Below are 27,648 nucleotides of genomic sequence, written 5' to 3'. Positions count from 1 at the left end.
CCAATGCTTCCCCTTAACAAAAAGTTATTCAAAAAAATAATACCTTGGCAGGTATTCTATAAATAATCCAGATGGATCACAATCCAATCCCACTATTGATTTAAAACTCATGGTGGCTGTTATGTGGTCCAGTTTGGTGCCAGATCCAGTCTAGATTTTTCAAAGAATCATTGGCCATTGTGTAATTTCACAAGTACACATGGACTGGGTTCGGCAACAACAATGAGGCATAATTTTTGGTTAGAATGTTGTGGAATCACAGAGTGTATTTGCAAACCATCAGTTAACTAAAAATATAACTTGTCTCTTGGGGTACAGATTGTTAATGAACACAGCCATTCTGCTTTCTTTTTCTTATTTGTCCTGCTTAGTTACAAAGTCTGCTTGTTGTGCATTGCACTTAGTATTTACAGCAAAGTTGATCAATGTACGATGTGATAAAATTTGTTTTTCAGTTGGCTTGTTGATCTCAACTTACGATTATTTCTTTAGTGACTTCACAGTTACAACAGCGCTGAAAAAAAGGACTTAAGACTGGTTCTCACACTGAGCACCATCCTCACAATCATATAATTGCGATTTGGGCATTTGGTAACTGGTATGTATCGATATTTACAACTGTTCCAGCACCCCATTTGTAACCTTCCCAGCTAACTTCTAACAAGCAAAGTCAATGGGGGAAGCTGGATCCATTTAACCACTGCAGCAAAAAAAGTGGTTAAATTGGGTATGGTCACATGATAACTCACATAACAGCCTTATCCTCCAGTAATGGACATTCCTGTCCCAACTGTGGTCATAAGTCAAGGACTAATACTAATTAGTAATATAAATTAGTGTGTATATAATTTGTTCCCGCCTTTATTATGTTTACAAATAACTCAAGGTGGAGAACATATTCAACACCACCTTCTTATTTTCCCCCAAAACAACAATCCTGTAAGATGAATTGGGCTGAAAAAGAGATCCAAAATCACCCAGCTGGTTTTTATAGCTACGGCAGAACTTGAACTCACTGTCTCCTGCTTTCTAGCCCGGTGCCTTATTAGATCAAACAAGATGAATATAGCCCTTGTGTTTTCAGTTCAGCCCTGGAATGGTTGGTACAGTATGATGGATCAGTAATAATAATAATATGAAGCAGCCCCAGTGGTAATCAGCTTTTGTAACCAATTCTGACATTGTAAATGTTTATGCCAGAGGTAGATTCTTCTCTTCCTTAAAAAAGCCATCACCTTGTCTAACCAGATGGCCAGCATAAGCACATTAAGAACAACATTACTTCTCTTGATTAATTATATGATCAAAAGGCAAACAGAAGATAATAGCTTCTGGGTTGTATAGTATTTCTCCTGTTTAGACATTGGGAAACCAGATATGCAGTTTGCAAGCTGTGACTGGCTATCCTTCTTTGGTCATGTCAGGCAGTCTGGAACAAAGTGTTTATTTTCGTGTGTGCATCCAAACCAGCTCCACATCTTTTAAAACATCTGGATAATGTAAAGATAGAGTTCTTGGTGCCATACATCTTATTTTAATAGTGGAACAGCCTATCCGAGATCTTGACCTCTTTATTCATCTTAAAAGTTATTTTAAAAAAAAGTCTGGGGATGCCTTACTGAATATGACAAGACTTATTCCTCCCTCCTAAGGAAGGGAAAAAAAAACAGATTTTTTTAATAAGGCAAGGAAGAAGCTCTATAGCTAGCAGGAAAGACTGAGATCCCTGTTCAATTTTGCTAAAAATAAACTAACATAAATTCTCAAGTAACCAAGAATCACAGCCCTACAAATACAGCACTGGAATTAGTAAGTCAATGCCCTAACTTAGTTTAAGAATGCTTCACCGATAAAATAGAGGTAAAAAGTATTGATATAATAATAATAATAATAATAATAATAATAATAATAATAATAATAATAATAATAATAATAATAATAATTTAATTTCTATACCGCCCTTCTCCCGAAGGACTCAGGGCGGTGAGATTGACTCCTTTAAACATAAGGAAGACTGAAGACCAAAACGTTCTCTTCATATTCTGGAGCTACACCTCCCATTAGCCTTAGCCATTATGAATCATAGCCAGGAATAATGAGATATTGAAGGCATGGATTCCAGACTAGCTCTACAGCTGTATCTTTCTTAATTTTAACAATTATGACATATATTAGTGTACTGCATTATTTATCCTTATTGATGTCAGCACACAACTCCATGCTTTCCTACTGAATGTGGCTAACAGCTGCTGGAGGTGGACTTTCAACGGGAGGAAATTAAATCCGTCCATTTGCCACAGTACCATTTTTTTTTTAAAAAAAAAAAAAGAAATGGGAAATGTGCCTTGTTTTAGGATCTCTTCTGTAACCCCTGATTTATCCCATCGTTTCATAGTCCTGAAGCTTCCAGTCATCTTCACTTAATTTGTCTCTTCAGTCTATATAGCTTCTTAACTACAGTTAGTTTTATGACTACAATTGGCACTAGACTTTCAGTTGCTAAGTGAGATGGTGTTTCAGTGAATTGCGTCTGATTTTATGATCTCTTTTGCCATGGTTATTAAGCAAATCACCACTTTTTATGTGGCCATAAAGCGAATCCTCCTCCTCCCCTTGACTTTGCTTATCAGAGGTCAGCTGTGAATGTTAAAAATGGTGACCGTATGGCCCTGCAATGTTGTAACCATCATAAATACATACATAAATTTTGATAATGTGACTAGAGGGCCCCTGTGAGGATAGTCCAAAGTCACTTTTATCAGTGCCATCTTAACGTTGAGCAGGTGCTAAAGGAATGGTTGTAAGTCAAGGAATACCTCCATGAAGCGAAACGTGGCAAAGTATTCCTGGTTGAATTTCTCCAAGACTTATCCAGGTTGTTTCCGCCTTGTATTAAAATAAATTTTAACAGTGCATCCTGACTGCTCTTTAGAAGGCCAGATCCTGAAGCTAAAACTCAAATACTTTGGCCACCTAAGGAGAAGGAAGGACTCACTGGAGAAGAGCCTAATGCTGGGAAAGGCGGAGGGCAAGAGAAGAAGAAGGGGACGACAAAGAAGGAGGTGGCTGGATGGAGTCACCGAAGCAGGAGACGTGAGCCTAAATGGACTCCAGAAGATGGTAGAGGACAGGGAGGCCTGGAGGAACATTGTCCATGGGGTCGCGATGGGTCGGACACGACTTCGCAACTAACAACAACAAAACGGTGCATCCATTGCATCCCTGTTAAAAAGAAATCAAAACACGGAATGACAATAAATTTAGGGACTGTGATAATTTCCTACTTGAAAGCAACATTTTTGTGAAACAGAAAATAGTGTCGCTAGGATTGCAAGGAGCTATTTCAATTCACATTTTACTTCCCAAAGTTTTGCCAAAGTTTTTCTCAAGCATTCTTCATTTCCTGTTGTTTATCCAACACTTATTCTACAGGGTTCGCTTCCCTTGTTCGCTGCTTTCCATTTTTCCAACATGATTAAGAGCACCTTATAATTCAATGGTTTTCAGGAAGCAAACCAACCAAATAACACACACACACACACCCCAGTAATAATTCTGTAAGAATCAGGAGCTGGATGGAAACAGACTGAATTTAAAAACAGCTAAGCAATAACAAAAAACATTTTTTCACCTCTTTTAGAAGGAAGGCATATTTGATCCTCAGTTTGGAAAGAAATGTTTGGTGTTTGAAATCATATAGCCTCTTGCGAGAAGAGAAGGTTGTTCAAAATTGGTTTCAATATACTCAGTTACGGGCCAGGTGGAAAGAAGACCAGAAAAATGGATTTGCAATGACTGATGAAAATTTGATAAAGCAAATTAGAAATCAGGGACCAGCACATATCAAACGGATATATCTTGCATTGATAGAGATTGACTCAGAACCAGAGCTTGTTAAGGATTGTATGATAAAATGGGCCCAAAACATCCAGGAAGTTATCACAATGGATATGTGGGAAAAGATTTGGGTGAGGAATGTAAAATTTACTCAAGCTCAAAATCTAAGAGAGAATTTTTACAAAATGTTTTATAGATGGCATTTAGATCCTAAAAAGCTTGCAAGTATGTATCCGAATTATCAGCCTAAATGTTGGAGGTGTGGTGATGAAGAGGCAACATATTTTCACATATGGTGGACATGTAAGAAGGTTAAGGCTTTTTGGATAAAAGTCTGGTGGAACATGCAGAAGATTTTTAAACAGAGGATAAAGTTTTGTCCGCAACTTTTTTTGTTGGGAATAATTGCAGACGCTACAGTTGTGGATAGGCCAATATTGGAAGAAAGAGGAACTGCCAACCATAGAAGAGTGGACTTTAAAGGTTTCCGACCTGGCAGAGATGGCGAAGATTTCAGCCTATTTGAAAGATCATTCGCAAGAACGCTATATTATGGAATGGAGAAAATGGATTGAGTTTATCCAGAACAAGTATAGGGTTAAGAAGTTTTATGTAGCATTTGAATAAGTCTTCTTTCGTTTTTTTTTTTTTCGTTTTTTCCTATCTTAGTTTCTTTTTATACATATTTAATATTATTAAGGCTTGTTTTATCATATATAAGCTAGAGAGTAATGGATTTTAGAGTTTATAGTTGTTAGTATATGATTGTTTATGATTGCTTTTTATATATATACCTTGTATTTAGCTCTGGGAAGTCGGGGGGGGGGGGGGAGGGGGGGGGGAGGTAGGGGGGGAGGAGGGAGGGGGAAGGGGGGATTCTTAAAGGAAAATTGTATTTTAAAACTTTTCAATAAAAAAAAAAAGAAGGAAGGCATATTTGGGGAATTAGTTAGAAATCTGCTAGTTGGCTAGCATACCAGACAAAATGGAATCACCATGATAAAAGGAAAAAAAACGGTTAAAGAGTTGATCTAAGATTGGAACATTAAAAAATGCCCACAGGAAAACACCAGCAAAATGGATGCCTTCATTTATTGTTCAAATTTTAGCATCACCAGTCCACTAGGCCTCCCATTTCAAGGATAGCTTCAGTTTTGAGGTTCAGATGAAGACATAAGGAACACTGTTTCTCAAGCCAGAACATGATGTTTACAATTTTTGTCTGCTGTTTTACCAAGCCCGTTTTCTTTCATTTCAGATTTTAGAATTTCTGATCGTTCAACTTCAGGGTAAAAAGGGGGAACAGTTGGAAAGACCTTCCACACTCGAAGGAACAATTGTGATTTCCTTGGACGTTGAAGATTTCCCCCAGCGTGTGAACCAGTCCCGCTGTGCTGCCATTAGTGAGTATAATCAGATTTATATTTCTTTCAGAGCAGATATTTTTCAGGAAACTCAAAAACTAGGTAAGCCAACCGAGAATGAACCCCCTGCCTCCTGGTCGCATTTTACATCTACAAGTAGTCCTCAACTTACAATCGTTCGTTTAGTGACTGTTTGAAATTACAACAGCACTCAACAAAGTGTTTTGCGGCGTTTTTCACAGTGAACAACTGCTGCAGCAGCATCCCCATGGTCATGTGAACAAAATCCAGGCACTTGGCAACCAGCCTGTATCTATGATAGTTCATAGTCCCTAGTTCACATGATCACCATTTGCAACTGTCCCAGCCAGTTTCTAATGAACAAAATCAATTGTGGTGGGGGGACTAGATTTACTTAATAACAGTGAGATTTATTTAACAACTGTAATGATTCGCTTAACAACCTTGGCAAAAAAGGTTCAAAAATAAGGCAAAACTCACTTAACAACTGCCTTGCTTAGCAATGGAAATTTTGGGCTCAATTGTGGTCATAAGTTGAGGTCTACCTGTATTCGTATAACATGCAATTCCCCAATAAATAAGCTTAAGGTCTAAGTTTATGTTCCTACAATGTGTTGAGCACAAATAATACAGCTCAAATTTAGCCTCGCCACAGATTTAAACAAAATGAGTAACAGTGGTTCTTTGATTTGTTCCATGCAGTTGCTGCAAACGGTGATTTATGTCACAAAATCCTCCATGACCTAACATTCAAAGGTAAATATTTTAACATTATTTGAGATTTAAGAAGTGCTTTTGGTGGGTCAGAGCTGATCCAGCCCAACATTCAGTTCTCACAGCACTTAGCCACTAATACATTTTGACCAGTTTTTCCCAAAACAAATCTTATTATGGATTTAATAGATATATGGAATTTTGTTGACTCATCCTGAGGAGATTCTATTGCATTTGAGTTGTTTCCTCATAATGAAGTTGCCCTCAAGAATCAGAATAAGAAATTGATAATCTTTTAAAGCAAGATTGAGATCTCATTAATTTCTGGTTTTTTTTTACTTACATACTTTTTTTGAAAGGAGCTGTGTAATAATATAATACAATACGAGCTGTGTAGCTGGCTGACAGGCCGTACTCAGCGTGTGGTCCTCAATGGAACCGCATCTACATGGAAGGAAGTGTGTAGTGGGGTGCCCCAGGGCTCTGTTCTGGGCCCAGTGCTCTTCAACATCTTCATCAACGATTTGGATGAGGGGATAGATGGGGAACTCATCAAATTTGCAGACGACACCAAGCTGGCAGGAATAGCCAATATTCCCGAAGATAGGCTTAAGATACAGGAGGATCTGGAAAGACACGAACACTGGGCGCTATCTAACAAAATGAAATTCAATGGTGAAAAAAGTAAGGTTCTACATTTAGGCAGGAATAATCAAATGCACAGGTATAACATAGGTGGTACCTTGCTCAATAGCAGTTAATGGTCGTTAAGTCAGTCCAGCTGCTCCCCATTGGCCTTGCTTGTCAGAAGCCTGCTGGGAAATAAATACATGCCAGTTGCCAAGCGCCCAAATTTTCATCACACGATCATGATGACACTGTGATGGTCTTAAGTGCAAGGACCACTTTTTTTGGTGCCACTGTAACTTCAAACATTCACTAAACAAACCACTGTAAGTCGAGGACTACCTGTATATTAAAAGGCTGATACGATCTCTTGGCTGCAGCTTGCTTTCTTGCATCAACTGATGGAAAGGAATCTTAAATATTCAGGCCTGTTCTTTGGAGAGCAGGAATTCTCTATTTGTCTTGCGGTGCTTGTCTCATGACCCTCAATTTTTCCTTCCACAGAAATACAAGGCTTATTGCCTTTCTGCCAGAGTGGTGTCCTGCACGGAAGAGGGTGTCCTCATGAATCTCTGCACACCATGCCTTTTCAGCTTTCCTTTCAGGTTAGTCTATATACCACGATAAGCATTCTTAGAATCCCAGGACTGGAAGGGACCTTGGAGGTCTTCTAGTCGAACCCCTTTCTCAAGACAGGAGCCTTATACCATCCCAAGTCAAATGCTTGTCCATTCTCTTCTTGAAAACCTCCAGCGATGGAGCACCCACAACGTCAGGAAACAAGTTGTCCCACCAGTTAATTTTTCTCACTGTCAGAAAAAATTCTCCTTGCTTCTAGGTTGGATCTCTCTTTAACAAGCTTCCATCCATTACTTCTTGTCCTGTTTTCCACTGCTCTAGAGAATAAGTCACTGGAGAAGAGCCTCATGCTGGGAAGGATTGAGGGCAAGAGAAGAAGGGGACGACAGAGAACGAGGTGGCTGGATGGAGTCCCTGAAGCAGGAGGCATGAGCTTAAATGGACTCCAGAAGATGGTAGAGGACAGGAAGGCCTGGAGGAACATTGTCCGTGGAGTCGCGTGGGGTCAGACATGACTTCACATGTAACAACAACAGGGTGGAATCGAGGCCTTTGAACTCTGGTGCTGGAGAAGACTCTTGTGAGTCCCTTGGAATGCAAGGCAATCAAACCGGTCAGTCCTAGAGGAGATCAACCCTGACTGGTCTTTAGAAGGCCAGATCCTGAAGCTGAAACTCAAATCCTTTGGCCACCTAAGGAAAAGGAAGGACTCACTGGAGAAGAGCCTCATGCTGGGAAAGATTGAGGGCAAGAGAAGAAGGGGATGACAGAGAAGGAGGTGGCTGGATGGAGTCCCTGAAGCAGTAGGCATGAGCTTAAATGGACTCCAGAAGATGGTAGAGGACAGGAAGGCCTGGGGGAACGTTGTCCATGGGGTCGCGATGGGTCGGACACGACTTCGCAACTAACAACAACAACAGAGAATAAGTCAACCCCCTCTTCTTTGCAACAGCCCCTCAAGTGCTGGAAGACAGCTATCTTGTCCCTCCTAGTCCTTCTCTTTGATAGGATAAACATACCTAGCTTCCTCAAAACCACTAAAGGGACCAATGGACATGTGTTCTTGCCCAATAAGATACTTTCCCCACAGAATATACCCTACTATAGGCTAAAACCTGTGGAAAAACTATTGCAAGAATTGGGTCTGTCTAATGGAATGAAAAGATGTAACTAGGGGCAACGTGAAAGCAGTCTTTAGGGGCTACCACAAAGAAGAGGGGAATCAACCTATTCTCCAGAGTATCAGAAGGCAAGACAAGAGGGAATGGGTAGAAACCAATCGGGGAGAGAACCAACCTAGAAATAGGGAGAAATTTCCTGACTGAACAATTCATCAGTGGCCAATGTCAGTGCCAAGAAGGTGGCTTCATTCTGGCAGTGTAAAGTTTGATCTAGATGGAGGAGGAGGAGAAGGAAGAAGAAGAAGAAGAAGAAGAAGAAGAAGAAGAAGAAGAAGAAGAAGAAGAAGAAGAAGAAGAAGAAGAAGAAGAAGAAGAAGAGGAGGAGGAGGAGGAGCAGGAGCAGGAGGAGGAGGAGAATCAGTGGAACAGCTTGTCTTCAGAAGTTGTGGTTGCTCCATCAGCAGAGGTTTTTAAGACATTTATTTTTTCAGAATGGTACAAGGTCTGCCTAAGAAGGAGGTTGGACTAGAAAACATCTAAGGTCCCTTCCAACTCTTGTTATTCTGTTATTCTTTAATAATTTCTTTCTTCTTTCCGTCACACACTTCCTCCTCAAAAAGAGTCTCTGATGCCACATTGCTGGAATTGTTTGTTGAGCAATAAAGCTGCTCTGCAGAAGACTGAAGATCGATATTGATGCTATACCTTTGAATTTGTCCAAATATATGAACCCTGGTAGATGCACATAGTAGCTGCAGAGCCGGTAAAGAAAGGGTGGTGGTGGTTCCTAGCTTGCTCTGATCCTGATAATTCTCAGCCCTCTTTCCCCATCACTGTTGTGTGCCTCTGCGTTTTTAAAAAGTCAAGTTACACACCAAGATGCGTGATAATGCCATGTTGGGCTTGTTCCAGAAAATAATACGGTGAACTTCTGTTCTCTTTGCCTGGACGGTCTGTTCTCAGCATCCTTCAAACATCTGAAGAAGCGTTCTAGAATCAAAATCTTCGTAGCTTCACAGGCACAGGAGAAAAACAACAACTGCAGCTGTTCTTTCTGGCTTTTCTTGGCCCAATTTCATTTCAGAAGGAACGGTTGAGTAGAACAGTTGGGTGGGGTCTGTTCCAAAAATGGTTGCTGACATCCTTTTCACCACCGATGAAATCTGGGTTGTGAACAGGGGAAAGATTATATATACCATATATATATTTATATATAAAAATCTACAATCCATTTGACTTGGTTAATGCTGCAACAAGGTAAAGCTTAACCAATATCCGTATTTAGCATCTCAGATTTGTTTGTTTGAAACAAGAGTGTGCTCAATCAGAATAGAGCTGGAAGGGACCTTGGAGGTCTTCTAGTCCAGCCCCCTGCTCAAGCAGGAGACCCTATGCCATTTCAGACAGGTGAATGTCCAGTCTCTTCTTAAAAACCTCCAGTAATGAAGCACCTACAGCTCCTGAAGGCAAGCCTGGTTAATTGTTCTTCTTGTCAGGAAATTTCTCCTTAATTCCAGGTTGCTTCTCTCCTTGATTAGCTTCCCTCCATTGCTTCTTGTCCTGCCTTCTGGTGCTGTGGAAAATAAGGTGACCACCCCCCGTCTTCTTTGTGGCAGCCCCTCAAATACTGGAAGACTGCTATCATATCCCCCTTTTCTCTAACCCAAATCCTGCAACCGTTCTTCATATGTTTCAGTCCCCAGGCCTTTAATCACCCTACTTGCTCTTCTCTGCACTTTTTCCAAAAAATCTCAACATCTTTTTTGTCACTGCGTTGCAAAATATATCTTCCTTTACCTTTGGTGCTCATGTTAAAGCTTTGGATCTGGTGGCAGTGCTGAGGGATGGGTAAGAAATCAATAAAACTTCAGTTAAAGGTTTTGAAAAGGACACATTAACTTTCTCTCTCTCTCTCTCTCTTTGGACTTTTCAGCTGTATGAGAAATCTGAGGTCCTCCAGGAAGACAGCGTCACGTTGAAACAGTTCGTCCAGAGGACCAGCCTCGTGCACACAACAGTAAGCGATTCCCCTGCACTGTGATTTGCTAAATATTATGTCCAAGGCTGCCTCAGGACTAAATGGCTACTTTCCAACTTAAAATCTGCAAAGAGTTTTAAGAAGCTGCATAGGAAGAGGCAATTCTCTATCTTTATCTCTGAAGCAACTTGGTTACCCAGATCCAGCCTCAACCTGTCTCTGCTAGTTTTAAATAATTGTATTTAGCAAAGAGGGCAAATCTTACCAAACTCTGGTGGTCGTGATGGATGACTACATCTGTGGGATTTGATGCAAGATATGCTGGTTAGCTTCACATCCCATTAAATGACAATTTTGCCAATACTTTTCAGAGTGTAACATGGATCTGGGAGTGCATTCTGGGATACACAGTTGCTTTTCCTGGGTGAGAATGTCACTTGAGGTAACAGCTGAGAAGCTTGTGTGTAAAGTTCAAACCCTGCTGTGCCCTGGTGTGCCTGGGAAAATTTTCTTGCCTGAAATCCTCAATAATAATAAGTAATTTAAATGTATCTTAAACAATAAAACAGTCACTGTGGAATACAGGTAGTCCTTGAACTTATAACCATACGTTTGGCAACTGTTTGAAGTTACAAAGGCACTGGAAAAAATTATTTGGGGCCAGTCCTCACACTTACGACCATCGCAGCATTCCCCATGGTCACATGATGAAAATTTGGAATGTATTTATGAGGATTGCAATATCCTGGAGTCATCTGATCATCACTTGTGACCTTCCCAGGAGGCTTCTGAAAATCAAAAATCAATGAGGGAAGTTGAATCCATTTAAGGACCACATGCTTTACTTAACAACTGTGGTGGTTTGCTTAAGAACCCAGGTAATTTCGGGTCCCTTGCTTAGCAACGGAAATTCTGGTCTTAAATGTAAACTGAGGACTACCTATGTACAAAGTGTACCAATATGAAGACTGATTCTCTATTAAGGTCACTTCCTACATTTCTTATTTCGTGAGTTGTTGATTTTCTGATACTCTGCTTTTATAGATCAAGTTTCATTACTGTGTAAACTTTAACGGCAACATCTCCGCTGAGACATATAGGTAAGGAAACATCTACAAAGGTATACTGGCAGCCGTAGACTAATATAATTAAACCACATAAATAAATATATATTGTTCAAAGACTTGATATGAAAAGACAATCATTAAACTGTGCTTAAAACAAGAGTGACAGAAGGAATTTAATTCCAGGTTTGGGGAAAGAAAAATGAAACGTATCTCTCCTCTGTAACTTTGGCAGTCACTTCAAACATTTTCTCTTCATGGTAACCTTATTATTCAATACAATATCATCATTATTTGATTTAAGAAGTGGGACTTATAGTAAAATAAAACCTATGTCTTTTTTTTTAAAGTACCTTTGCAAAAAATGTTCTGTCTGGAACTCTAGTACGCCAGATTCTGACTGGAGTTATGAGACTAAACAGAACAATTGATTCATATCTATCTATCCATTTTCCTTTCCAGCTACAGTATACTTCAATATTCTGTGGTTCTGGAACATCCTTAATCTTGAGTTTTGCGGGGGAAAGTGGGGATGAGTACATCCCTTTATTTCTTCCAAGTTTTTTCTCTTGGCGTCAGCTTTGGGGCAAAAATGGTCATAAAATTGGGTGCTACACCTTGAACAACCATCTTGCTTAATGATGGAAATTCTGGTCTCGATTGTGGTCAGAATTGACTTTGCTGGTCTGAAGCTGGCTGAGAAGGTTGAGAGAGATATGAGAGATATGATAGTTATAGGTAGATAGATGAGAGAGAGAGAGAGAGAGAGAGAGAGAGAGAGAGAGAGAGAGAGAGAGAGAGAGAGAGAGAGAGAGAGAGAGAGATGATAGTTATAGGTGGATAGGTACTGTAGATATAGAGATAGATAGATAGATAGATAGATAGATAGATAGATAGATAGATAGATAGATAGATAGATAGATAGATAGATGATAGTTATAGGTGGATAGATTAGATAGATAGATGATAGATAGATAGATAGATAGATAGATAGATAGATAGATAGATAGATGATAGATAGATAGATAGATAGATAGATAGATAGATAGATAGATAGGTAGATGATATAGGTGGATAGATTAGATAGAGAGAGAGAGAGAAATAGCTAGAGAGATAGAGATAGATAGGTAGATGATAGTTATAGGTGGATAGATAGATAGATAGATAGATAGATAGATAGATAGATAGATAGATAGATAGATAGATAGGCAGGCAGGCAGGCAGGCAGGCAGACAGACAGACAGACAGACAGACAGACAGATGATAGTTATAGATAATAGTTATAGGCGGATAGATTATACATAGACAGACAGATAGAAATCATGTGAGGACCAGTCATAATTCACTTTTTCCCAGTGTCTTCTTAATGTTGATTAGTTGCTCAACAAATGGTTGTAGATAGAGGACTGCCAAATAACCTGTTCCCCTTAAAGGTAAATTTGTTCCCCAGGCGAACTAAGACTTTTGCTCTCACTTTCAGTTCCAGGAGTAAAATATTTTTTCCCTTTTCCAGTTTCCAAATTGTAACAAATGAGTTGTTAAACACTGACAGTCTTGCCCCGGCATTACTCAGTTTTGCACTTTTAAAGGCCTGCCACCTATTCAGAAGATCTCTGTCTAGTGGGTGAACCGATGGTAACCTTGTATTTCTTCTGGGAAACTGACAGAGATTTCAGTCATTAAACATCTGCTAGCATTAGCAGAGCTACTTAATGCATAATTAAAAAGAAGAAACAGGAAGTGCCTCACCTAAAAGAGAATATCTGGCAGGGAACATCTGTTCTTTCAAGATTTGTGGTGGGCACTTACCTCCAAGATAAATCATTTGAAATAGCCTGGTTGGCACCATCCAAGGCCAGTGCAGTGGCCATTTGACATCTGTGGATCAAAATGCACATGGGTTTAAGTGCAACAAGTTTGTCCTTGGATTTTACAGATACAAGTCATTCTCGACTTACAACATTTGTTTAGTGACCATTCCGAGATACAACAGCATTGGAAAAAAGTGACTTATAAGCGTTTCTCACGCTGAGGACCGCTGTAGCGTCCCCACGGTCTCATGTTCAAAATTGTGATTGTAAGTCAAGGATTATCTTTAAGTCACCACACTTCTCTAAAACAACATAGAGTTTATGCTTTGGGCGTTTTTTCAAATCGTTCCTTTTGCTTTGGGCCACACATCGAACGAATCCATGGATTGTTCGACCCCGGTTTGTTACACAGGACACCGTTGGGCAGATTTACCCAAGCATTAAGTCGGCATTGCACAAACCTGCACGGTGTCTTGTGATATGTAAAGCTTCGATGGCAGTGAATTCGAGGGAACAACACGAAGGCTCTTCCTTGTGGTTTAATTGGCGTTCTCATTTCTAATTATGATTAAATGCAGTGACTTTTCAACATAATCCTTCTGTGCTTCAGCCCAGAAGGGAAAGTCAGCACATGTTTGCCAGATGGAACCACGTTACTTACTGACGGGAGACATTTTATGAGGTAAGCGGTTTGGGGGGGAAAAAAATCCTCCTCCAGATGCTGATTGATGGAGTCTTCTAAATACAAGGTCATCCTTAAAACCAGATTGTGGAAATGGTGCCCAGGATTTGTTCCTGGATCTGACTACCTGGGGTGGTGGGGGTGGGTGGATTTATTTATTTATTGTCAAGATGTAGACGATCTAGTTTGAGAATGTCTAATTAGCTTGAAATTTGTTAGTCCTTCATAACGATAAGTTGGGTTTATGCATCCTGTGAAGCCCTAAACCAGCCAGATTAATTAGTTTGCCATTGGTGGGAGGCCAAATTCCTAGTTACTGTGTAGAGAAATAAACTGCAATATCTTGTCCCTGTGACAATCGGCACTTTTTCCAGAGACTCAGTAGCTGGCTACCTCCAACCTCATCTACAAGTAGACCTTGACTTATAACCCTTCACTTAGTGACTGTTTGAAGTTACCACGGCACTGGGGGAAAAAAAGTGTTGTGACCGTTTTTCACACTTCATGACCATTGCAGCATCCCCACGGTCACGCGATCAAAATTCAGACGCTTGGCAACTGACTCGTACTCATGACGGTTGCAGTGTCTCCTGGGGTCAGATGGGCGAACTTCTGACAAGAGAAGTCAGTGGGGGAAGCCAGATTCACTTAACAAGCGTGTTAACTAACTTAAAAACTTCAGCGATGCAGTGAACAAAATGGGGTAAAACTCACTTAACAACTGTCTCGCTTTTTTGGGACGAATTGTGGCCGTAAGCCGAGCACTGCCTGTAGCTGCAGAAATAGGGGCTGCCATGACTTGAAAGAGAACACTTAAAAGGGAGTTTCCTAAACTGCACCGCCCCCTGGTGGATGTGGAAGCAAAAGGTTGGTGGCCTGGTTTCTGTAACAAGCAATGAGGAGAGACACGGCGTTCGTCATCACACACGTCCTCTTACTTGCACCGCAGATTCCCATGACCTTGTTTAAATTCCATAATCCACACCAAAAGCCTGATCACCATTATTTCTAGACATATAATCTATACTGAACACGCCGTTTATTTCTCTGTTTAATATGCCACACATATTTGAGACCGGATAGCGATTTGTCAGAAATGGTCCCCTGCTTGAACTGGTCTCGGACTAGAACAGGGGTCCCCAACCCCCGGTCTGTGGACCAGGACCGGGCTGCCACATGGCAGCAACTAGGCTGCACAAACAAGCAAAGCCACATCCGCAAGATGCAGGCAGCACACAAAACCACACACCCTCCGGTCCGCGAAAAAAACCCTCTGTCCACGGAACCGGTCCCTGGTGCCCAAAAAAAGGTCGGGGACCTCTGAACTAGAAGACCTTCAAAGTCCTTTCCAACTCCGTCATTCTACGTTCCATTTCTGCTGAAGCGTATCTCTGGGAAATAACACATCGCAAGACCAATCTAGCATAATTTTGGAATTTGTGTACATTTGTTTTACAGAATACAGAATAACAGAGTCGGAAGGGACTTTGAAGACCCAGAGACCCTCCTCCTGCCAGAGACCCTCAGATGCGAACGATGTAGAGCTGGCCACGCCCACCCAGTAGGCCATATGCACTCTAGCCATGCCCACCCAGTAGGCCACGCCCACCCAGGCCACACCCACCCGGCCCCCTGAGGGCAACCGCAATGCTGATGTGGCCCTCAATGAAATTGAGTTTGACACCCCTGCCCTATACAATTTTTTTTGTGCTGTGGAGCCTGGATAGTTGTATTTTTATCCCTCACATGTCTAGTCTGTTAATTAAGAACTTGCAAGCCATATGGGTACAAAGACTGGCTATAAATTGAAATAAGAGAGAGGAGCCCTGCCTTTGGCATAGATAAACAAAGGAGCTTGAACTTTGCCTGCACAAACTTTTTTCTTAACGTTTTGATACTTGGCGAAGGGCGTTGTCCTTTGGAATCTACAGAATTGAGACTTATACCTCACTTGGGGGGAAAAGCATTCTATATTGGCTTTTCATTTGCTGTTTTTTTTAAAAAAAAGTTTGATACTTGCACAATTTTATCCTTGAAAATTATGTTTTCATGATGTTGTAAACCATGCTGCGCATTTTAACAGAAAGACGAGATGTAATTAGTATGTAATAAGTATAATAAGTGTAATTTTAAAATACTGATATTTCTAGGTATAAGTTCTCCTGCTTGAGCAGGGGGCTGGACTAGAAGACCTCCCAGGTCCCTTCCAGCTCTGTTCTATTCTAGATTCTATGCCACCACACTGCAGAATAGTTCTGAGCCATTTAATGCATTGACATAAAACAAATGACTGTCTTTCCTTGCTATGCAATGCTTTCTTTTTCTTCCAATTCTCCGTTACAATCTTTCATCCCTTATGAATTCCGCTCATTTTATTCCACTAACATACAATAAAGATTTTTTTTAAAAAAAATATTGTTCTGGTAAGCTGAATTTGTTCTCCACGTTTATCCGTGAAGGGTTTGCTATTGTTAACAGGTTGATTTTTTTGTTTTTAATGTAAATGGAAAGTTGACAACTTCATCTCTCAAATATGATGGGCAACAGGCCTCCAAATTCCAGGCTTCCCAAACACACGTGAAAAGGGTTAGATTGCCAAAGGATGATTCTAGTCTTTGATTAATCTGCTACTAATTCACTATTTATTTCCTCCTGTTTTCCATCATCAATCAACCCCTTCCTTCCTTCCTTCCTTCCTTCCTTCCTTCCTTCCTTCCTTCCTTCCTTCCTTCCTTCCTTCCCCCCCTCTCTCCTCCCTCCCAGATCAGAATGCAAGGCTGTAATCCCATCCTGCGATAACATTCACCTTGTGACTGGTGAACGAGTCGGCCTGTTCATCCCGGATGAATTAGTGGAAAGAGGTTTCACGGGTGCCTTGAGTCTCATACCGGCTGCCTCGCTGTGTCCCTGCCTAAAATCTTTTCCTAACCAGCCTGCAAAGATATTTGCTGCCTCTGTATCCTTTGTTCAGATCAGAGATCAATAAAAGAGAGTCCAAGGATGCTTTAAACTGCAGTGGGCCTGGGTTTGCAAATACTGGAAGACTGCTATCTGGTCTCCCCTCGTTCTTCTTTTCACTATATAGCTTATTATACTATCTATATATAACTGTAGCTATACGTATAAAACTACGTATAACTATACAGATATATATCAAACAATAGTTATCGTAAGGTTTGCTACCATCTCAAGACTGCATTAACTCACCCCAAACTGCTCACCATGTTTTGACACCAAACTCAGCAGTCGCTTTTATTTTCCCTAGCCAACAATGTATATATTTCTTTATGATCCAGCTGGGCTGCCCGTATTGTTTTCGGCCGGGGAGATCTCGTATTCTTTCTTTGAGGATCCTTCACGCTTAGCATCGTGGGGCAAATATGCCTACCAAGCCACACTCAGTCCAGCTGCGTCTTGCGAAACAGGTAACACGTATATTTGTCGACTGCGCTAGTTTTCCGTCATCCAGTCTGAACGTGGGAAAGCTATTCAAGAATGAACCACATCTGCAGTTCTTCAGGGAACGATCTCGGGAGCAGCCAGACCTGAAAATTAAACAGTGATCTGACATGTTTATTTTCAGCCTAATAAAATACTGTCTGATGCTTGCCTCATTTATCCTTATGAGAACTCTGCACATGAGGTGTAAAGCGAGAGGGCGCTCACTCGCGGAGCATCACAGCCGAGCTGAGTCCACAGACCATCTGTGGTGGAACTCTGGTTGGTGGTTCAGAAACCTCTTCAGAGGCTGGATCTGCAGACCTAATCTGGAAGCGCTTTTGAATATGTACATACGTACATAGGTATATATACAGGTAGTCCTCGACTTACAGCCACAACTCAGCCCAAAATTCATGTTGTTAAGTGAAACATTTGTTAAGTGAGTTTGCCCCATTTCATGACCCTTCTTGCCACAGTTGTTAGGTGAATCGGTGCAGTTGTTAAGTTGGTGACACGGTTGTTAAGTGAAACTGGCTTCCCCATTGACTTTGCTGGTCAGAAGGTCGCAAAAGGGGATCACATGATCCCCGGGACGCTGCAACCGTCATAAATATGAACCAAGCGTCTGAATTTTGATCACATGACCATGGAGATGCTGCAACAGTCTTAAGTGTAAGATAGATAGATAGATAGATAGATAGATAGATAGATAGATAGATAAACAGATAGACGGATATGAATATGGATATAAATATATAGATATATAGCTAGACAGATACAGATAGATAGAGATATGATAGATGATAGAGAGAAGGGATAGATAGATAGATAGATAGATAGATAGATGATAGATATAAATATAGATATAGATTGATAGATAGATAGATACAGATAGACAGATATATAGATAGATACATAGATAGGTACAGATATAGATATAGATATGGAACCTGCCATAACTATACTCTTAATTAAACACATAGCTGTGCATTTTAACATGATAATAATATACAGATAGTCCTTGATTTATCATTTTTAACAGCTTGAACACTTGAGACCAGAATTTCCGTTGCTAAGCAAGGCTGTTGAATTGCACCCAATTTTATGACATTTCTTGCCACAGTTGTTAAGTGAACCACTGTAACTATTAAGTGAACCATGCAGTCATTACGCGGATCTGACTTCCCCCACTGAGTTTCCTTGACGGAAGCCAGCTGGGAAGGTCACAAATGGCGATCACATGATCCCAGGATCCTGCAAACCTTGTAAATATGTGCCAGTTTCCAAGTGCCCAAATTTTGATCACGGTGACCGTAGGGATGCTGCAAGTGGTCATAAATGCGAGGCTTGGTGTAAGTCACCATTTCCAGTGCTGTTGAAACTTCGAACCATCACTAAACAAATGGTTGTAAATCACCTGTATTTTCTAATATCCATATCACCAGTTCCTTAGATATCATCCCTGAATCTTTGGTTATCTGCCTGACATAAGATGCAATGCAGTGCATCCATCAATCAATCCATGTGTTTTGTCTCTCAGATACAGCAAGACCTGAAATCCAGTTTAACCTTCAAAGCAGCCACCAGCAGGATTCAGATCTTCAGCAACAGAGACTACTCCTCTTCGTTTTTCTTGGCTACACGGATCCGTTTCAGGACAAGCCAATTTTCAGTTTCTGTATATATAAATATAGATACATACACATACGTCTGAATATGTACACACACACACACACACACACACATTTATATTTATATTTATATTATTTATATTTATATTTATATTATTTATATTTATATTTATATTTATATTATTTATATTTATATTTATATTATTTATATTTATATTATTTATATTTATATTTATATTATTTATATTTATATTTATATTATTTATATTTATATTTATATTATTTATATTTATATTTATATTATTTATATTTATATTTATATTTATATTATTTATATTTATATTTATATTATTTAAATTTATATTATTTATATTTATATTTATATTTATATTATTTATATTTATATTTATATTTATATTTATATTATTTATATTTATATTTATATTATTTATATTTATATTTATATTATTTATATTTATATTTATATTTATATTATTTATATTTATATTTATATTATTTATATTTATATTTATATTATTTATATTTATATTTATATTTATATTTATATTATTTATATTTATATTATTTATATTTATATTTATATTATTTATATTTAAATTTATATTTATATTATTTAAATTTATATTTATATTATTTAAATTTATATTATTTATATTTATATTTATATTTATATTTATATTTATATTATTTATATTTATATTGAGACTGGCAACAGAGCAGCTACAGAATAAACCTTTGGCCCCAGGGCTAATCAAGAATATATGAAAGCCTCAGAAATTGGGATAAGAAAACTCTCAAGTCGGGGAAATCAGAGAGAAACTGAATAACTTCATTTAACCTTCCATCTGTGCTTAGGATCATTATGCCCTCCGCTAAAAATACAAACGCAGCACAGATGTGCTTTTAAAGACATTTATTCTTCAAGCTATTCTTGAAGCCTCTTTAAAAAAAGTCAATTGCCATTATTATTTGGCTTTTCTCCCAGTTAGTTAAATCACAAAGTGAAAGTGTGCACCTTAAGCGTTAGGACATTTGGGGTTTTAACTACAGTGTGTTAAAGTAAACCACAACGTCTGGCTCACAATATGGCTAAGCCATAAAAATCACGGCTTCCAAAAACGCAGGCAGTCCTCGGCTTAACGACCGAGTTGAGCCCATAACTCCTGTTGCTAATTTAAATTCACGTAATTCACATTTGTTAGTTTTGTCCCATTTTACAGCCTTTCACGCCTCCATCGTGAAGGGAATCACTGCAGTTGTTCAGTTAGTAACACGGCTGTTAAGGGAATCTGGCTTCCCCATTTGACATTGCTTGTCAGGTGGTCGCGAAAGGGGATCACGTGACCCCAGGGCACTGCGACCGTCATAAATATGAACCAAGCATCCAAATTGCCAAGTTGCCAACCATCCAAATTTTGATTCAGTGACCGTGGGCAAGCTGCAATAGTCGTAAGAGTGAAAATCGGGTCACAAGTCAATTTTTTTTCAGTGATGTGCTAACTTCGGCCACTAAATGAGCTGTTGTAAGTCGAGGACTGCCTATACCAGGAATGAGCTCACAACAACAAATTGCATGGGGAAATTCAGCCAGTAGCTTACAATTCTCTGGAACTGAAGGGAAATTTTTGTTGCAAGATCCGGTTCGGTCACCGGGACCAGAGGCTTGGTCTTCCATTCCCCACCACCCCCACCCCGATATCCACAGGCCAGAAACACGCTCACCCCTTCATCTATCTTATGTGAAGTTGTGCATTTGTGTATTTAGCATCTGCATGTCATCTTTTGCCCCCTTCTCTCTCTCTATCTCTCTCTCTATGCTGCAGGGGACCGGCGGCTGGTTCTGACCCATCTGTCACCTATCCTCTTCTGCAGTGAGCAGGCTGTGAGAAAGGCTGTCCAGGGACTGGTGAATGACATCCTAGATCAACACTACAGAGTATTCCAGGTGCAAAGGCCAGGAAGGCTGAGGGCGAGGCTTGGGAGTAGAAAGGGGTGGTGGTGGTGGTGGTAAGAGTTTTATTTATGTATGTATTTATTTATTTATATAATTGACCCGGCTGCCCAGTTCACTCACCTTGACTCTAGACAGCTTACAGGAGGAGGATGGGGCCGTTAACAGGATTCTGGAGCAAGGTTTTTTGGCCCGGAATGGTACCGGGTCTCCTGCTCAAGCTGGGGGTTGGACTAGAAGACCTCTAGGGTCCCTTCCAACTCTGTTATTCTGTAATGGCATGGGTCCGGATTACCTATGGCAGCACCTGCTGCCGGCATCAACTTCCCTCCGTCCAGTGCGCTCCCACAGAGAGGGCCTCCTCAGGGTGCCTCTGATCAGAGAATGTCGATTGGTGGCCCCCAGGGGGAGAGCGTTCTCTGTGGGCGCGCCAGACCTGTGGAACCGCTTGCCGGTGGAGCTCCGGATGGCCCCCGACCTGCGCTCCTTCCGGCGCAATTTAAAAACTTATTTATTTGAACAATCTGGCCTGGTCTGATGGGTTTGGGGTTGGATTTAGTTTTAACACACTTTTATTATTGTATTATATTGGGCATAATTATTTAATTCTTTTTAACTCTTTTTTTTAACTTTTGTATTTACATTTTGATATTTATTGCCCTGTACACCGCCCTGAGTCCTTCGGGAGAAGGGCGGTATAAAAATTAAATAAATAAATAAATAAATAAATAAATAAATAAATAAATAAATAAATAAATAAATAAATAAATAAATAAATAAATAAATAATTCCATGCAAGCCTGGAACTGCAGCCTTGTTTGGGACTCGCAGAGGAGAACGCAGCTCCCTCTGCCTGTTAACCAACTTTTAACATCAGTGTTATACAGGTAACCGGGCTGAGCCCGAGGGAGGGGTCAGGCTCCACCATCAGTGTTGAGACCCTTCGTCCAGCCCACCTTGAATTCCGTTGACACTTTTATCTCCCACCAGTTGGCTCTGACCTTTAGTAGTTCCGATTCTTGTGGAGTGTTAGCGTGGGGGGGAAAAAACACCCTGTATTCCGTCAAACCACCTTGGCTCCTGGTTCCCTGCCCTTGATAGATGTGTAGCCATCCATTAAACCACGTTTCCATCTTTTATTCGGACTCTGCCCCGGCGTCCCTCTGTGAAAGAGGCGGACCATTTCCAACTGGGATGAAAAAAAATAAAGTAAAATAAAATCCGAACCACGGTTTTTACTCTCCACTGCAAGGGTAGAAGGAAGACATTCTGGCAGTCCGTTTTGAGGCTGTGGTGGGCTGTGAGCACTAAGGCAGGACTCCTTGCTCTCCACAGGATCAACTGAGGCTGGCACGTTCTTTACCCATCATGGCCTCTGCCATTTCCAGAATAGTCTCCAGCAGCACCGACCGCGCGTTCCGACGGAAGTGTCTCCACAGCCTGCAGGTACAGCCAAGATGGGTTAAAACCAGGGTATTGTTTAAATTAGCAACTGGGTTTAAAAAGGTTGTATAGGATCGGGAATTGTTGAGGGAGGTTAAATGAAGCAACTTCCAAACTACTAATTTACGTGTAGCTCTCCCCTCACATTTTCATCAGAAATAAAGGTAGTTCTCAACTTACAACCGTTCACCTAGTGACTGTTCAAAGTTACGACAGCACTGAAAAGTGGCCTCTGACCTTTTTCCCCCCACACTTACGACCGTTGCAGCATCCCCACGCTCAGGTGATCAAAATTCGGGCGCTTGGCAACTGACTCATATTTATGACGGTCGCAGCATCCCAAGGTTGTCTGATCTCCTTTTTTGTGACCTTCTGACCAGCAAGGTCAATGGGGAAGCCAGATTCACTTAACAGCCGTGTGACTAGCTTAACAACTGCAGCGATTCACTTAACAACGGTGGGAAAGAAGATCAAAAAAAGGGGGCTGAATTGTAGTTGTAAGTCAAGGACTACCTGAGAATTAAAGCTACATGTGCATGGTGTTAAAAAGAGGGATGGGCCCCTGTGGCCCCTTTAGGACCTGTGGACTTCAACTCCCAGAATTCTTCAGCCACCACCAGCATGTTCAGTTCTGGGAGTTGAAGTCCACAGGTCCTGCAGGGGCCGTCCTTGCCCACCCACGTTAAGAGATTATCTCTCTTTTCAGGTTGCAGACACTCAAGAATTCCAGGAAGCCATCGGAGAAACTTTGAACCAAGTCATTCTTAATCAGCCGAAGCCCAGTAATGCCTGTGGGATCAAAAGGGTAAACATTCTCTTAAAGTTGCCAAGTTTGAATAATTGAATAAACCTTTATCGTCAAAGTACAACCATGTATACAAGACTCCTGGTTCAGTCACTTACAGGTAGTCCTCAACTTACAATCCCAACTGGGACCAGAATTTCTGTGGTTAAGCAACACGCCCGATTTTACGACCTTTTCTTTTGCCACGGTTGTTTAAGCAAGTCCTGTTAGTTGTTAAGGGAATCGTGTTGTTAAGTGAATTTGGCTTCCCCCCTTGACTCTGCTTGTTGGAAGCTGCTGGGAAGGTCACAAAAGGCGAGCAACATGGCTTGGGGACCCTGCAAGCACGGTCGACCTATGCCCCTTTCCGAGCGCCCAAATTTTAAGCACGTAACCAATCATAAGTCCGTTTTTTCAGCGCCGTTGTAACTTTGAGCGGTCATTAAAAGACATGAGCGTACGTTGAGGGCTACCTGTAATTCCAAAATCCAGCCAAGATCTCTCACCAAAAATCCTGCAGTCTGCCGGTGAGCACGGCCCTAACTGATCCCCGGGTTCATAACGCGCTTAACCTTTTCCCTGTTATAGAAATAACATAATGCCAGAGATCAGCTTCATTGCAAGGCTGAGTTGTTACCATTCCAAAATCTTTCCATGACGGTTTTCCTCGGCCTGGAGAATTACCGGCATTCTGTTCTTCCTTTAATATAATCTGTGTATTGTTAATACAAACTGTCTCCTTTATTATTATTATTATTATTATTTTCTGCAGCCACTGCCTAGAAAATTTAAGACGAGGCCGCCAAATCCCTCGTCTTCCCTTCGTCAGAAAACGTTGTGCTCCTATGTCAGCCATACAGGATTGGGGCCAGGGGAAGGAACCCCAGCCAGAGAAGGTGTGTCTTTTGAGCGGGCAACTAAGAAAACACACAATTCCAGAGCGATGCTGTCCCTAACCTATACAACTGCAGTGCTTCACTTCGCAACTCTGGCAAGAAAGGAGATCCCGTGGGGCAAAACCCACTTAAACAAATGTTTCACTTAGCCACAGAGATTTTTGGACTCCAGTTGTGGCGGGAAGTCGAGGACTACCTGTATAATATAAAAATGTACAGTTTACAGAAAGAAAGAGGAAGCATTTCGTGGGTCAGCTATCGGCTATCGGCCTACGTTTGAAATTCTCTCGTTGGGGAAAAAAAGACAGCCCTTCCCCTTTATCCCTTGCATTCGGTCCTCTCCCAGCAGGAAAATGCATCCAGACCAAAAGGCGGAAAAAAGAGAAGGAAGTAAAGCAAAAGCAAACATTCTAAAACAAACAGAAATCAGAACAGTTCATTTCCCAGGCTCTGAACGTCGCTGGGAACAGGTGCAGCATCTTCAGCAAGTACCTTGAGAACTTGCAAAAGATTAAAAAAAAAAACTCCAGGAGAAAAATCTTGGTTTTTGGTTGTTTTTTTAAAAAAAGCCTAGCTACAGCCATCTGATATCCAGGTAATCCTCGACTTACCAACCACAACGGAGCCCAAAATTTCTGTTGCTAAGCGAGACATTTGTTAACGTGAATTTAGCCCCCCATTTTATTGCTTGCCATAACTCTTTAAGTGGGACCACTGCGGTTGTTAAGCTAGTAACGCGGTTGTTAAGCGAATCTAAATTTTTTCCCCCCCCACACGGACTTTTGCTTGTCAGACAGTCGCAAAAGGGGATCACGTGACCCTGGGACACTGCGACCGTCACAAACGCGAGTCAGTTGCCAAACGGATTTTGATTACGTGACCCTGGGGATGCCTCAGTGGTTGTTAAGTGTGAAAAACGGGTCGTAAGTCTTTTTTTTTTCCCCAGTGCCTTTGTAACTCTGAACGGTCACTGAATGAATTGCAAGTCAAAGACTACTAACGCTTAACTGCACTGACGTCACGTGCAGTTTGAGTCTGTGCTTCATGTCTGCACATACGTGGGCTGCATGTGTGACTGTAGCTCAATGCGCGATGTCACACGCGTGCGATTTCCGACTTGTGTCCTGCAGGACTCGGCTCCGATTGCTCAGCGTGCGATCAAATAAGCCTGACCAAGAAGAGGAAACCAACCAATCGGAGGATCCCCCTGGAAGCGGATTCAGAAGACCTTGACGTCTTCTCCGGCGAAGCAAAGAACAAGGAACCCAAAGGAAGCCTCCCGACAAGAGCGGAGACCCCTTCAACCGCTTCCTTTCCGACTTTTTCTAAGAGCGAAAGTCAAGGAAAAGATGGCGTCACCAGAGCAAAAGGGAGCCAAAATCTGTGCCAGGTTTGTCAAAACCATCATCCGCAAAACAGAATGAATCGATTTAAGAGGCTTTCCAGACTCGCGCAGCACCTTAAGTCGTGTCACGGTTTGCTTATTTTTCACTTAGTTGAAGTCCAGCCACCGTAACGCTGTCCGGGGAATTCTGGGAGTTGAAGTCTTAAAGCCTTGGAATATTGAGTCCAGTTTTGGTCGCCACGATACAAAAAAAAATACGTGGAGACTCTAGGACAGGGGTAGGCAACCTTGGCTCTTTTATGACTCATGGGCTTCAACTCCCAGAATTCCTGAGCCAGCCATGCTGAGGGGAAAGGGAGAGTTTCCAAGCTGAGCCATGCTGGCTCAGGAATTCTGGGAGTTGAAGTCCACAAGTCATAAAAGAGCCAAGGTTGCCTACCCCTGGCCTATGCACTAAACCAGGGGTCTTCAAACTTAGCCCCCTCATGATTTGTGGACTTCAACTCCCAGAATTCCTGAGCCAGATACGCTGAGGGGAAAGGGAGAGGTTTCCAAGCTGAGCCAGGCTGGCTCAGGAATTCTGGGAGTTGAAGTCCACGAGTCATCAAAGAGCCAAGGTTGCCTACCCCTGCTCTAGGAGGAATGCAGAGAAGAGCAGCAAAGATAATTAGGGGGCTGGAGCGGTGGCTGGAATTGGGGATGTCCAGTCTAATGGAAAGAAGGGCGAGGGGTGTGACATGTTACAACGTTCCAGGCTTTGAGGGGCTGCCACAAAGAAGAGAGGGGGCTCAACCTCTTCCCCAACCTCTTCTCCTGAAGGCAGGAGAAGAAGCAACGGATGGAAACTCATTAATGAGAAAAGCAACCTAGCACTAAGGCAGAATTTCCTGGCAGTGAGAACAAGTTAACCAGTGGAAGGGCTTGTCTCCACGCGTTGTGGGCGCTCCAACCCTGGAGGTTTTGAAAGACGAGATTGGACAACCGTTTGTGTGAAATGGCACAGGGTCTCCTGCTTGAAGAAGGGGGTTGGACTAGAAGACCTCCAAGGTCCCTTCCAACTCTGTTTTCCCTTTTCTGGTTGACTAGCTTTGGAAAGGCTGGCTTAGGCTGAGAGATGATTTTGCTTTAAGACGATTCCAAGCTGCTTCCTCTTCTGACTTTCTCCATCTTGCAGGAGGAGGAGGAGGAAGAGGACCTTTGGGCTCAGGAGGTGTTCAACATGGCCAAGTGGACCACCTGAAACGGCCACTCCTGTTCGGTTAACGGAATTCCCGGGAGTGTCTCGGGCAAGGCAATAAATGGAAAAAGTCATTAACTGTCTCTTGGTCCCGTCCACTAACTAAAGAATGAACACAACGCGGTTTCTAGAGCAGTGTTTCTCTGGGACTTCAAATCCCAGAATTCCCCTGTCAGCATGCTTTAAGAGGAGTGGACTTCAACTCTCATGCTGGTTGAGAAATCCAGGGAAATGAAGTCTACCCTTCTTAAAGCATGCTGGCTGGGGGATTCTGGGAAGTGAAGTCCACCCAACTTAAAGCATGCTGCCTGGGGGATTCTGGGAGTTGAAGTCCACCCTTCTTAAAGCAGGGTGGCTGAGGAATTCTGGCAGGTGAAGTCCACTTCTCTTAAAGCATGCTGGCTGGGGGATTCTGGGAGTTGAGGTCCACCCTTCTTAAAGCAGGGTGGCTGGGGGATTCTGGGAGTTGAAGTCCACCCTTCTTAAAGCAGGGTGGCTGAGGAATTCTGGCAGGTGAAGTCCACTTCTCTTAAAGCATGCTGGCTGGGGGATTCTGGGAGTTGGAAGCCCACCCAACTTAAAGCATGCTGGCTGGGGGATTCTGGGAGGTGAAGTCCCCCCCATCTTAAAGCATGCTGGCTGAGGGATTCTGGGAGGTGAAGCCCAGCCACCTTAAAGCGGCCAAGATTGAGAACTAGTCCACAGAGGCCGGACTCCGACTGACCGCTGAGAAGGCAGGGCCTCTTTGTGTCCGAGACGCCTGTTGCAGCCAGGAAGATCCGGCTGGGCAGGAATCTCTGGCCTGGGCAATTGGGGCTGGGGGAGACTGCCCCTTCCCCCCAAATGCTACGGAGGAACCCCCGAAAAAGGCAATTAATCCAGATTTGGGCAGGGGAGCCCTTGACCCCGAGCCCGGCTGCCCATCCCTTGGCGCTCTGCTCCCCTCTGCCCCTCCGTTCCCCGACCGGCCCCGACCCCGCTTAGCTTTCGCCAGACCAGGGGTCGGCAACCTCGGCTCTTTTATGACTCGTGGACTTCAACTCCCAGAATTCCTGAGCCAGCGCAGCTGGCTCAGGAATTCTGGGAGTTGAAGTCCACGAG

At 41.9% G+C, this 27,648-nt stretch overlaps 1 protein-coding gene across 1 annotated transcript in view; it reads left to right on the top strand.

Annotated features, from left to right (window-relative positions):
- Nucleotides 1-26,621, top strand: part of TOP6BL (TOP6B like initiator of meiotic double strand breaks) — a gene marked incomplete at its 5' end in the record, with an annotated part of 45,867 nt that extends 19,246 nt beyond the window's left edge. Inside the window, 14 exons of the mRNA XM_083374804.1 lie at nt 5,096-5,240; nt 7,068-7,168; nt 10,197-10,280; nt 11,286-11,341; nt 13,727-13,798; nt 16,562-16,754; nt 17,064-17,223; nt 18,780-18,917; nt 20,715-20,836; nt 22,178-22,288; nt 22,992-23,090; nt 23,842-23,965; nt 25,096-25,355; nt 26,485-26,621. Of these exons, the coding sequence (XP_083230930.1) occupies nt 5,096-5,240; nt 7,068-7,168; nt 10,197-10,280; nt 11,286-11,341; nt 13,727-13,798; nt 16,562-16,754; nt 17,064-17,223; nt 18,780-18,917; nt 20,715-20,836; nt 22,178-22,288; nt 22,992-23,090; nt 23,842-23,965; nt 25,096-25,355; nt 26,485-26,550 (1,731 nt within the window). The 3' untranslated portion in view covers nt 26,551-26,621. The remainder of the gene's footprint in view (nt 1-5,095; nt 5,241-7,067; nt 7,169-10,196; nt 10,281-11,285; nt 11,342-13,726; nt 13,799-16,561; nt 16,755-17,063; nt 17,224-18,779; nt 18,918-20,714; nt 20,837-22,177; nt 22,289-22,991; nt 23,091-23,841; nt 23,966-25,095; nt 25,356-26,484) is intronic.
- Nucleotides 26,622-27,648: the final 1,027 nt, after the last annotated feature.

The sequence above is a fragment of the Vipera ursinii genome (assembly GCF_947247035.1).
Source record: "Vipera ursinii genome assembly, chromosome: 15".
In the NCBI taxonomy this organism is placed as follows: domain Eukaryota; kingdom Metazoa; phylum Chordata; class Lepidosauria; order Squamata; family Viperidae; genus Vipera; species Vipera ursinii.
This window is presented reverse-complemented; position numbering and strand designations above follow the sequence as displayed.